The following is a 13,540-nucleotide window of genomic DNA, read 5'->3' on the forward strand; positions in this document are numbered from 1 at the left end:
GTGTGTGTGTGTGTGTGTTTTCCTTGCGTTCCCTTCGTATCTGTTTCTGTCGCTTTTTCGTCTGTCTGTCTGCTGCCTGTCTGTCTGTCCTGTCTGTCTGTCTGTCTGTGTTGTACGCCCCCTCTCTCTCTCTCTCTCTCTCTCTCTCTCTCACCTGTGTGCTCAGACCCTACCTGAGCCTCACCTCTTCCATCACACAGGTATAAATGTCCCGGATCAGGAGTCAAGTACCGGCACTAACTGTTTCTTATATCGATATTTAATAACTCACCATACACACCACACACACACACACACACATACACACACACACACACACACACCACACCTTTACTCTCCTCCCGACAGGTGTTATTAGGTGGTTAAGTTAAGTTCATACTCATTAATCTTACCTGTTCTTCCACCCCCTTCCTTTATCTCTTAATGTTATTCCGTTCTTCCCTCTTCCTATACACATCTCTTGTTTGATTTTTTTGTGTATCCTTAATCTCTCATTTATTCCCCATTATGTCTGTATTTTCATTCTTTTAGGTGTGTGTGTGTGTGTGTGTGTGTGTGTGTGTGTGTGTGTGTGTGTGTGTGTGTGGCGTCTTGTGCGCCACCTCCCTCTGTTGGCCTTCCTGCCCTTTGAATTATTTATGTGTTTCTCGCCTTCTTCCTTCTCCTTCCCCTTCTTCTCCTTCTCTCAATCTCTGTTCTCTCACTCTTCATTCATTGTCTCTTCACTCCCCTTCCTTATTTTTTTCTTTAATCTTCGCTATTTCCATGATTTCTCCTTGCTTCCTCCTCCTCCCTCTTCCTCCTCATTCTTCGTTGTTCCAAGTCCACTTTTCTAACCTTGTCTTCCCATTCTCTCACCACCAACCATCACCTCCTCCTCCTCCCCTCTTCCTCCTGCTCCTCCCCTCTTGCTCCTCCCCCTCTTGCTCCTCCCCCCTCTTCCCTCTCCTCCCTCCCCTCCTCCTCCCCTCTTACCATCTTCCAGAACAATCTGTAAGTTCCACGAGTCTTAAATGACCGACATATCATCTTCCCTTCTCCTCTGCCGTCTCCTCCACCCTCTCCTTCTCCACTGTAAAAAATCCGCACACTATCTTCTCACCCTATTCGGCAACACCCCACCCTACCCACCCTCACCCCACCCTCACCCCACCCCTCACCCACCCTCACCCACCCTCCACCCACTCTCAACCATCAAATTACATCTCTCTTAATACACCACCAACACTTCACCTCTTGTCTCTGTACCTATTTCACCCACAGATCTCTCTCTACACACACACACACACACACACACACACACACACACACACACACACACACACACGCACACACAGGTTCAGTCAGGCATAAGACGCTCGCATCCTGACAGTACATTAAAAAGCTCCATCTTAGTGTGTGTGTGTGTGTCAGTATTATATGTATTATTATGTTGTTCCTAGAAAGACCTCAGAGTGTTTTCCTTTCTGAGTGATGTCTGCAAATGGCTGCCTGGTGATGAGTAGGAGAGATGTTTTTTATTATTTCTATTTATTTATTTATTTATTTATTTATTTATTTATTTATTTATTTATTTATTTATTTATTTATTTATCTATTTACTTATTTTATTTATTTATTTATTTATATATTTATTTATTTTATTTTTGTGACTTTTAACGATATTTGCCATCACGAATTAGGTTAGGTTAGGTTAGGGTTTGGTTAGGTTAGGTTGGTTTTGGTTAGGTTAGGTTAGGTTTGGTTGGGTTAGGTTTAGGTTAGGTGGGATTAGGTTAGGTTTGGTTTTGGTTAGGTTGGGTTGGGTTAGGTTAGGTTAGGTTTGGTTAGGTTAGGTAGGTTTTGGTTTGGGTGAGGCCAACATTTCCACAATCCTCTTCACCTCCTCTCTCTCTCACTATCTGGAAATATTACCTCAATTAAATTTTTACTACCTTGATAAAATCCTTGTAATCCACCGAGAGAATTTCCTCCTCATTTTCCTTCCATTACCGTACGTCTAAATTCCTCCACACCTTCATAACACTACTTTTGGTTAGGTTAGGTTCTCTTAGCTTAAGAAATTTATCTCATTAAAGTCATTCCTTCGTCTCTCTCTCTCTCTCTCTCTCTCTCTCTCTCTCTCTCTCTCTCTCTCTCTCTCTGTAGTCATTGTCCACTTGTCGGGAGGTCAAAGGCTATTATACTCTCTCCTCTGTTAGGCTTGTTTACATATGACGTCACAAAACAGAGTCGAGTCACGTTTAGCAACTATTGACTTAAAACTTCTGAGTATTGAGTCCTAGTCATTGGAAGAACACACACACACACACACACACACACACACACACACACACACACACACACACAGGTTCTCTAAAACAACATCGTGTTAACTCTGGACGACCTTATGACCTTCTATAAGACCCTGCCAATGCTGTGGGTCTCAAATTCTCGAGTGTTGTCAACAAGACTGAGAGCATACACCACCATCACTCGCACCATCACCACCATCACCACCAACATCACCCTCACCACCACCACCATCACCAACACCATCATCACCATCATTACCCTCCACTACTACCACCACTACTACCACCACCACCACCACCACCACTCCTCACATCTTGACTTCAGATGCACCTGAAGCTCTCCATGCATTAGGACGTGAAGGTATCAGAGTCTTTACTCAACATTCATCAAATACGTTTCATAAATCAGAGGAACGGCGCTTCACCTCGAGGGTAAGGTACAGAGCGATACTGCTTCAGTGTGTTAAGTGGCAAACGAACTCAACTTCCTATGAGGATGTCTGAGAATTCTTGCGGTAAGAATATTTTACTCCTGGTGTGGTTGTGGGCTGCCGGCCAGACTCCAACTTAAATTAGATGGTGTAAAAGTGAGTAAGTGTGTGTGTTAGTAGAGGACTGTTTCTTAAAGGGTGACTCGCCATCTTGTAATACCCAGAACACTCACTAACTCTCCTCCATTTTTGTCTCACAGTTACGACAACCGGCCAGGCCGCCTGCAGGCCCCGGAGGAGCGTCATACCATCAAAAGCAAACTGCTGGAGGGTCGGGCCACCTTCCGCCCGGGTCAGGTGCCGGCACTCCACATCAAACCTGTACTGAGCGCTGATCAAGCCAACTACACCTGCCGGGTTGACTTTCGCATAGGTGAGTAACCGATCAAACCTTGAGGTGACCAGCCCAGTAGCCTTGATTCTAGAGATGACTTCAACACCGATGATATTGGGTCACCTGTTCGACTCTCAGCCAAAGGTAAGCTCGTTCCATTACCAGCTGTACTGTAGAGGTAAAGTTAATACACTGTACATACCTGTGCCTCTCCCGTATACCTTACAGAGATAAATACCTACCTGACTTGGTGTCTCCTGAAGGTGGTTCAATAACCCAGCTGGTCCTAGTATCAGGGTCATCGTCTTACCTGGACACCAATGACAGGTAACATCATTACTCGGTCCATTCCGGGATAAAGGTAGATCAGCTTTCTTGTTAATATAGTCAGTACCAGTGTTAGTTAGAGTACCAGTGTTAGTTAGAGTATCGGTGTTTCTAGTGTTAGTTAGAGTACCAGTGTTAGTTAGAGTCCCAGTGTTAGTTAGAGTACCAGTGTTAGTTAGAGTCACAGTGTTAGTTAGAGTACCAGTGTTAGTTTGAGTCCCAGTGTTAGTTAGAGTACCAGTGTTAGTTTGAGTCCCAGTGTTAGTTAGAACCCCAGTGTTAGTTAGAGTACCAGTGTTAGTTAGAGTCCCAGCTTTAGGTTAGGTTAGGTTAATAGCCCAGATACCCGACAGGTGCATGGTAAGTCTCAGTTAGCCTCGGGTGCAATATTGACACATATTCACTTTACTGATCCAGGAATTCGACATTGGTCACGTAAAGGCCAGCCAGGTGTCAGGTTATGAGGTATAGCGTGTTGGTCTTAATTTATCGCCTCAGGTAAGTGTGTTTCGTTGTTGTTGTTGACGTTGTTATTTTTGTTGGTTTTGTCGTTGTTGTTATTGTTCTTGTTATTATTATTGTTCTTGATGTTGTTGTCGCTATTGTTGTTGTTGTTATTATTGTTGTTGTCGTTGTTGTTTTTGTTAGTATTGTTTTTGTTGTTGCCGTTGTTGTTGTCATTATTATCGTTGTTGTTGTTGTAGTTTAAGACACGAAGCTGTGTATAGTGGCACTTGGATCACAACACGACCATTAGCTACTGTTAATTACGGGTTATGACAGGAGACAACATCCGCTTCACTATCTCTTGTTTCAGGTTTGTGTTATGGTTGTGTTAATAATGGTGTTGTCACTTAGCCGCTTCATTAACATACACACAGACGTCAACACTGAATTAAGGAGAGATTGTATTTAATGGTGTTTACAATCATTTCTCACTGTATTGTTGTATCGATAGAGTAAACCTAACCTAATGAAACGAAACCAAACCTAACCTAACCTAACCTCATATATGGAAAAACAAGACCAATATCACGTACTGTATAATCCAATATACTATAGGACTAGGCGTGTGTCTGTGTGTGTGTGTGTGTGTGTGTGTGTGTGTGTGTGTGTGTGTGTGTGTGTGTGTCTGTTCTGGGCAGCCGAAACGGCACAATCGTTTTTCATTAAACTTGGTGGAAAAATCGCAAAAAAATCGTAGAGTGGAACAAACCTGGTCCCATGTCGATGGTTTCTTTAGGAAGGCATTAATTAACAATTTTATTTACGATGGAAAACGAAGCAAGTCTATGGACTTGGCACACCTCATTGCTGTACGCTGTCACAAGCGTTCAAACTTTCACAAGGGCACGAAGGGACCGCGATCACTTGTTATGAGTCTATAGCATTTTAATGAAGCATATATAAGAATCTGTAATAGTATGTCTGATTTATATTCCCTTGTGATCTGTATAAATTATAAAGAAAACTCCACTTTTATACCCAATTTCGCTTCTTTTTTTTTTTGACTCCGTGTAGAAATTCTCGTGGCTTTTGAAAAATATATCTCATTTGTATATACAGTCTCAATTACTTACTTAGATATTTATTAGATTCAAATATATGCAACATTCTATTCTGTGGATGTAAAACTCAACTCGTAAGGGGGTCGTAATGGCCGGGTGTAGGAAGACTGCCTCTCGCTCTGCTTACGATTTGAGAAGAGAATGTGGTGGTAGTGTACGGTGGTGGTGGTCGTGGTGGTGGTGGATGTACTGTAAATATTCTTATGAGATTAATAGGAAATATATTTAGGTGTTATATGAAGCTCTGGGTGTATGGAGTGATCGAGGATATTTTATTTTATTAATTTTTTTTTACTGGTATATTTATCTTATTTTATTAACATTTTCTCCTCTTCCTTATCTGTAACTAATCTCTGACGACAACTTAACAATACTTTTCTACAACCGTGTTATGTCCTGTTGTAGTCTTCATGTGTTTTACCTCTCTTGTAGGCAGCCGTGGTTCATTCTCTTGTTCAAATGGTTTAGTTTGGGTTTAGTTTGGTTTAGTTTGGTTTAATTTAGTTTGTCAAAGGTAAATAACAAAGAAAGTTGTGAGGATCATCATGAACAAAGTAGAATATTATGATAGAGAATTAACAGTAAGGCCAAAACACAAGCTGGTCAATTATTTACTGTTATTTTTGGCCATCTGCCTTACTAGTGATGGCCAGGGAGGCATCAACACTCGGGTAGCACTGGCAGTTGGTGTCACACACACACACGCACACACACACACACACACACACACACACACACACACACACACACACACACACACACACACGCACATAAGTCTCTTTGACGAGTCGACAGAAAAGTTGACAGAAACTATTAAAAAAGTTAGAGTGGACTCGCTAACAGGGAAAATTTAATGAGTATTCACCTAAAAGCGACGTTGTTGTGTTATATAGATGGAAATTACTACGAGAAATTAAATTTGATGAGCATGAAAGACTTTTGGAAATGGCCAGTCTAAATTTTTTTCAGAATATTGTGCAGAATAAGATAGTCAAATATTAAAGTTGATATTACAGGAAATTTAATCTGTCTTCGGAAGGTGACAGGTGATAGGTGAAGGCTAATTATCCGTCTATTACTAGATGGCACACCTGAGGCACAGCTTTGTAGTGTAGATGGTGATGATGGTGGTGGTGGTTGTGATGGTGGTTGTGGTGGTGATGGTGGTGATGGTGGTGATGGTGGTAGTGATGATGATGATGATGATGATAGTGTAGGTGTAGGAGAGTGAAGGTGATAGTGATGAAGTGAAATTTTTTTGAATAAATATCTGACATTAAAAGAATAAAACACACACACACACACACACACACACACACACACACACACACACACACACACACACACACACACACACACACACACTACATTTTTGTATTTTATCCTGACGTATTTTACTGTTACCTGAAAAAAGTTCAGCAATGTTTAGGTATTCATTTATTTATTTATTTTTTTCGGTGACACAGTTTTGTAGTTTGAGTGTGTGTAAGGTGGTATAGTGACATATTTTTGTAGTTTGAGTGTTTATGAGTCGGTGTATATTCTAGTGTCTCACCATCACTCGGCACTATTAAAAACTTTCTCACTAAATGTAAACTTTTACTAACTGACTTCATTCCTGGTAAACAACTTTTTTTTGTATTTTGTTTTGTTAGATAAATATTCGTTAACATCTTTTATCTGTTATCTTTCTCATGAGGCATATTGTGTGTGTGTGTGTGTGTGTGTGTGTGTGTGTGTGTGTGTGTGTGTGTGCGTGTGTGTGTAATTGCATCATATGGAAAATATCAATATATTTCTAACCTAATGGTTTGCCCTCGTGTAACGAGGATGACTGGTTCAAGGGCCACCTAGGCGTGAATTTGTTTAAGGTGTAGAAGGTGTTGCCAAAACAACAACCACACCCTAAGTTAACGAGCTGCATGACCCAGTGTCAAGGAATAGTCCGAGAAGACCGGACAACTCGCCAACTGCACTGGCTAACCATTACCCCGGAACACGATCCACAAATCGATTAACATCCAGGTTCCCAATTATTGCTGGGTAGACAGAGGCAAATGGCGTAAAGAAACTTGCCCATAGTTTCACCCTGCCCGGGGAACGAACCCAGGTCCGCTCGCTTGCGAGGCGAGAATGCTGACCATTACACCACAGGTCGCCCTGCCCTTGTCTAATCTAACCTAACTTAACCTCACAGCAAATTCTCCTGAATTAAATTACAGCACTAACATTCCTATCCTCCTGCACCCTCAAACGAGCTAGTAAACAGGATTTTCCCCAGAACGCTTCAGGAATGTTGCAGGAAGTGCCCAATATTTACCGAGGCTGTCGACTAGTGAGAGGTCATCTTATACCAAATGGCCAAACCAACATCCTCAAACGACGCCAAGGAAAAGACCCATTGTGGGGAGAAGATTGCCTCAGACACACACTCAAGTCGGTGACACGACACTTGGGGAGGTCTTGCCTGAGGTCACTGAACACACCTTGGGATAAGGACTTCCTAAGGGTCATCTGGAATACCTCATTAGATCAACACCTTGACCAAAAGGCCTTCCATATTGGTATAGCTCTTGTTCTCGCTGCTGCCACCATCTATTATTGCAACATATCGCTAGACCATAGTCGCCATCCCCCTTAACTATGGACCTCTGGGGGTAACAGGTGAGGAAATCAATATCATCAAATGGAGCTGATCACTAGTGGGCAGCCCAGCACCCAGGGAACTGCTGATCTCTAGAAGTGATGCATAGCGCCAATGGAAGATTACAATGATACCTTGGAAAGATGGTAGTATGATGGTTTAGACTGGAGACACGAACTTTCATCATGGTGTTGAACTTTCTCCTATCACCTAACCTAACCTAACCTAACCTAACCTAACCTAACCGACCATCACACCCAGGGAATTTCTCCATCTCCTCGTTAATTTTACCGAGATTTTTTTATTCCTTCGTTCTCAATATAAAAACAAAAACAAAAATATCGAAACGGAATTTTTTTACCTCGAGTTGCTGCTGCACCAATAAGAATCCTCCGTGTGTGTTGTATAAGTAAGTAAGTAAGTAAGTAAGTAAACAAACAAAAGTGATGTTTATCAATCAGTAATACATAAGTGCTGTGACGTGTGTAGTTAATTTGTTTCCATGAAAGAGAAAAAGCCTTTTTTTTTTATTGATTTTTTTTTACATTTTTGTTGTTGTTGTTAAGTCAGCTGATGGAAAGATGGAATGAAATGAAAGCTTTAATTAGTACTGTTGATGTGTCATTTTCTTCCTCTATTGTCCCTGTAACTTTTATTTAACAGCTAAAAAAAAAATCAATACTCTCACAATCTTACTTTTTCCTCTTACCTGTGACATTGTAATCACCCAAACAAATATAAACACGAAATAAAACCAAAACCAAAACTTGTCTGTATGTTTGGTAATGCTAAGTAGTTCCTTCAGATCTGATAATACACTTATACTCAAACTCTACCTTAAGATACACTCACGAAGCACTTAAGTCATCGTCCTCAAGGGTGTTAAATTAGCTTAGTGAATAAAATTAAGGTAGAATTTTATTTTTAATTTCTATGTTAGTTTCGGGAAATAAATAATATCTACATAGACGTTTAAACAAAACTAAAAAAAAACCCCAGAATATATCTTACTGTAGCCTCTAGATCATATACCATTAACCAAAGAGATTAAAGGTAATAATTTAACTCACATTTACAGCATTGTGGTCTAAAATTAAAGGTGTTTCATTGTGCCTCGGAGGAAGAAACACAAAAATAGTCAAGACAAAATATTTTATGTTGACGTAAATTTAGAACTTTGATTTAGATTTTGAGGGTATTATTATTTTTCAGGTATTTATGATGGTATTTGGGTATTATGTTTAGTGGATTAGAAGATAATTTATTAAGTAATTCTTTCGTTAATGTAATGTAAACGAATGTAATTTAATGTAATGTAATATAATCTAAGCAAAAGAGAGTGTTACCAAATGATTAAGAGAGAGTGTTACCAAATAATTCGGAGAGTGTGTTACCAAAAGAGGGTGTTAGCCATAAGATTAAAAGAGTGTGTTACCAAAAGATTAACGGAGTGTGTTACCAAAAGACCAAAAGAGTGCGTTACCGAAAGACCAAAAGAGTGTGTTACCAAAGGACCAAAAGAGTGTGTTACCAAAAGGCCAAAAGAGTGCGTTACCAAAAGACCAAAAGAGTGCGTTACCGAAAGACCAAAAGAGTGTGTTACCGAAAGACTAAGAGTTCTATAAACTAGTAGAAAGAAGGAAAGAGCAAAATCAAGAGTTATCGCTATTGACTTTTAAAAGAATTCACGCCACAAGAACTCTTTACTACAGAAAAAAAGTGAGAAGCAGAACACCTTTATGACACCTTTAAGAGCTTGAACAGATTCTTGCACCATAAACCTTATTCGGACAGAAGCTACAAGGCTCAGGGGTCAGGGAAGTTAACGACTTTGGACCGTAAAATTTTCTGTTTGGGTTTAAAAACTATATATTGTTTATTTATTTAGCAGCTGTGTGTGTGTGTGTGTGTGTGTGTGTGTGTGTGTGTGTGTGTGTAGGTCTATCTATCTGTCTATCCTCTGCTCTATCCTATCTCTCCCGACTTACCACCAACACACACGTACACACATTACCTACATGCCCCGATCAATACCGACCCACCCAGCAACGATCCTGAACACTTATCAGTGCCTTGACCTCCTTGGTCCCCTCCCTCACCCCCCCCCTCCCCTCCTCCCTTCTCTCCTCATCCTGCCCTGACCTCTCCTCCCTCACCTACCCCCTACCCCCCTACCCCCCTCTCACCTCTTTCCACCCTTATATAGGAGAGAGAGAGAGAGAGAGTTAATGGATGGAACTGGCAGAAAAGAAAAGATACGAAGACGATGCGAAAAAATGTGACGAATGAGGAAGAGGAAGAAGGAAAAGAAGAAAACGAAAGATAGAGATAAATAGGAAAATAATTCGAAGGCAAAATGGACAGATAGATAGATAGATAGATAGATAGATTAAAATAGAATAACCACACGCTGAAAGACGAAAACCACGAAAACACATAAATCACCAGAAACACATAATTGACCAAAGCGAAATATTAATACAAATAACAAGAACAAAAATAGATAGACGCGATAAAAGGAATAATAACGACGAAGATGGAAATGAAGATAAACGGCGAGAGAAATGAAAGAAAAGATTTATAGGTCTCTGAAAGCCGTAAAAATGCTGAATGCAGAATTAGAAACAGAAGGTTAGGTTAGGTTAGGATTATGTTAGTTTTGGTTAAGTTAGGTTAGGTTAGGTTTTTTCTTAACACATTACCATATAAAACACCTAGACCCCGAGGCTGTACAAACACACACTATGACATACCTACCTGAAGCTCGACTCATTATGTAAACACCAATTTTTTCCCTTTTTTTCCCTCAATCTGGATTTTTTTTTTAGGGTAGCAAGAGAGATTCCCTCACCCCCATTCATTTTTTTCCCATTTTCCCTCTGTCTTGATTTCTTAAGGTCGAAAAATCCCCCCCACCCCCTAACCCCACCCCCTAATCCTCTCGCCCCACCCCAACCCCCTCGCCCCCCACCTTAACCCCTCTTCCCACCCCCTAACCCCACCCCCTTTACCCCTGTGTTTTCCTTTTTTCCCTGTCTTGTTTTTTTTAGAGTAGAAAAGTTTCCTCACACAGCCAAGTAGCGGAGGAAACTTAAACATTCATTGGGACATTGTTTATAAGACTGAGTTTGATTTATTTTTCCTCCGTTACAAAGAGTTCATTGGGAAAGGCCTTTATGAACCAAGTGGTGTAGGTGGTAGGTGGTGTAGTGGTATACTGAGGGACGTGGCTAGTTGGTGCTAGTAGTTGCCCTCAGATGGTTATGTGGCGCACGATCATTACCAATACAATAACCAGGTGTGGTGTAATGGTGCGCTTAATAATACTACACAGGTGAGATAATGACACTATATTAAAGGTACAGTCAGGTTAGTATGATAGTGTCCTCATTAGCATAACCAGGTAGATGAGTGGCCAGGTAATGATAGTATCTGTGGAAGCTCTTACCTGTCCTTACCTGAATACCTAATGAGGATGATGACCAGGTAGTGAGACTCAACCACTTAAGTAAGAAGGGAAGGTAATGCTTGAGGGAATCTTGAGTGCTTGCTTGGGTTATCCTCGAAGAATTGAATGTTTTTGTTTGTTTGTTTTTATTTACCAGTGTTTATTAATTACTGTGGTGAGTCAGACCTAGTGTGGTGTGGTAGTGGTGAGTCAGCGCCTAGTGTGGAAGTGGTGAGTCAGCCCCTAAAGTGGCTCAGGTAATAGTGGTATAATCTTCAGAGCATTTACCTGTCCCCATCATAATTACCATCTACCTTTTTATTTTTTCCAATTCCTTCCTTCCTTCCTTCAGGTGTTCTGCTTTCATCTGACATTCACGACTCTCTCTCTCTCTCTCTCTCTCTCTCTCAATTCTAGTACCCCTACCTTAATATATCACAACTTGCATCTCTTAAATATTAAGTGACTCATACTATAAACATTCAATATCATTCAAAGATCAAAGAAAAATACAATTTGTTTGTTGAACTTGCTGGGCAGCCTCAGCTGGTCGGCGTGTGTGCTGCCCAGTCTCGTGTCATTCAGCTTTATTATGCGTTATTATTGGTGCGTCAGTCTCGGAGTTCGAATCACATTAGTCGAACTGAACCGTCTGATGAACCCTGAACCATGATCCTTGACACGCTCGAGGATTCCTTCACCTACAGAACCACTTTTTTTTTGGGGGGGGGGGGGCTGTGATGTTCAGAACTTCCTCCTCCTCCTCCTTCTCTTGCCTGTCCTTGTTAGTCGTCTCGTTTTACTCACGATTTAGAGAGAAACGACATTATACGGTTTGGTTGGATCCTTAAGTTCGCCTTTAGACTACCCTGATACTCTAGGGAATAAGAGTGTCTCCTGTAGCGTCTCCGTCGTGAGGTTTTTTTTGAAGACTCACTGGCTGGCGAAAATGAGTCCCGATATTATTCAGTTTTTGATGTTATTCCTTAGGTCAACTTGTTTATAAATTGGAGACTGTTACATATTGTTAGCCCCCCAGATGCTTCTACTCCAAGTTGATACTCCAAGTTGTTACTCCAGGTTATTACTCCAATTTGTTATTTTTGGATGTTTGTTGTTACCTGAGGATTATTTGACGTCAATAAGGGGCTTCTCCAGTCTTGTTTCCAGTCAGTCTTGGGTTTACAAAGTCCACCTGAGTTACAGCAATTTACCTTTCTATTCTGTTACTGCTTCTAAGACAGTATTGATCTCCAGGGAACAGCCTCAAATTCATCCCTAACCTAACCTATGATGATATCTTTCTGAATCCTTCCACAGTGAGGCTCATCTTTAAAGACTCCTGTTATAAGTATCATAATATTATCTTAGTGCTGGGGGATTCGTCTCCCTCAAGGTAAGATGGAGTTTGTTTGGTTTTCTTCATTCGTCAAGTACTTCTGCAGGAGGTTCAGATGTAAGTTCTTTTATATCTGTGCAAATTTTGTCAGAGAGAGAATTATTATTTTTTTGTTCTTCGTTGAATTTATTTGTTAATTATGATTACTCTTATTGTTAAGTTTTATTGAATACCTTGGATTAATTTACTGTGACAGAGAGACAAACAGACAGAGAGAGAGAGAGACAGAAATAGAGACGAACAGAGACAAGCAGACAGAAAGAAACAGAGTGACATAGAAACACATAAAGACAGACAGACAGACAGATGACACCAAGACAAAAAAAATCACTCATATAATAAACACACAAGTCAAACATACACTCACGTAAGTCAAAGATTCCTAAACAAACCGTAAGTGTGTCTCTCTCTCTTTCGTGGGGGAACTTGAAGTGCTTATATGCTTGAGTCCATCTGAGGTAATCTTTACTGTGAGAATAACCTAAAGGATTATTAAACGATATATCATTAATGAGTAGGAAGTTTTAATGAGGAGTTTTAATCCTATGGTAATCCTGGCAGTGGGTTCATTAGCGTAGTAAGACAGACAGACAGATAGACAGACAGATAGACAGACAGATAGATAGATAGATAGATAGACAGACAGACAGACAGACAGACAGACAGATAGATAGAAGTAATAAAATTTTAGTCATGACTAAAATAGGTTTACGAAAGACAAGAATATTGTAGTAAAACTATTCTCCTCTCTCTCTCTCTCTCTCTCTCTCTCTCTCTCTCTCTCTCCATTTTTACACTTGGGGGAGAAAATTTTCCCAGCAAGATATTAGCGACCTCAGCTCCTCTGTGACACACTGGCCCAAGTTTAGTGTCTGGGAGGATTTCGTGAGTCTCAGTAAAGTTCATCCTAGGAACATTAATCTGATTTACACTGCTAGACCAGGATTTAACATCTCTTACCAGTCGTTCGTACTGGGAAAAAAAAGTAAAACACACACACACACACACAGATAAAATTGGTATCGTTGGTCGTAC

General features: G+C 40.6%; 1 protein-coding gene across 1 annotated transcript in view; it reads left to right on the plus strand.

The window, feature by feature from the left end:
• Positions 1 to 13,540, plus strand: part of LOC121873428 (nephrin-like) — a 297,799-nt gene that overhangs the window by 111,368 nt on the left and 172,891 nt on the right. The window contains exon 4 of the mRNA XM_042377008.1: positions 2,986 to 3,158. Coding sequence (XP_042232942.1) covers positions 2,986 to 3,158 — 173 coding nt within the window. The remainder of the gene's footprint in view (positions 1 to 2,985; positions 3,159 to 13,540) is intronic.

The sequence above is a fragment of the Homarus americanus genome, unplaced genomic scaffold (assembly GCF_018991925.1).
Source record: "Homarus americanus isolate GMGI-L3 unplaced genomic scaffold, GMGI_Hamer_2.0 scaffold34739, whole genome shotgun sequence".
NCBI lineage: Eukaryota > Metazoa > Arthropoda > Malacostraca > Decapoda > Nephropidae > Homarus > Homarus americanus.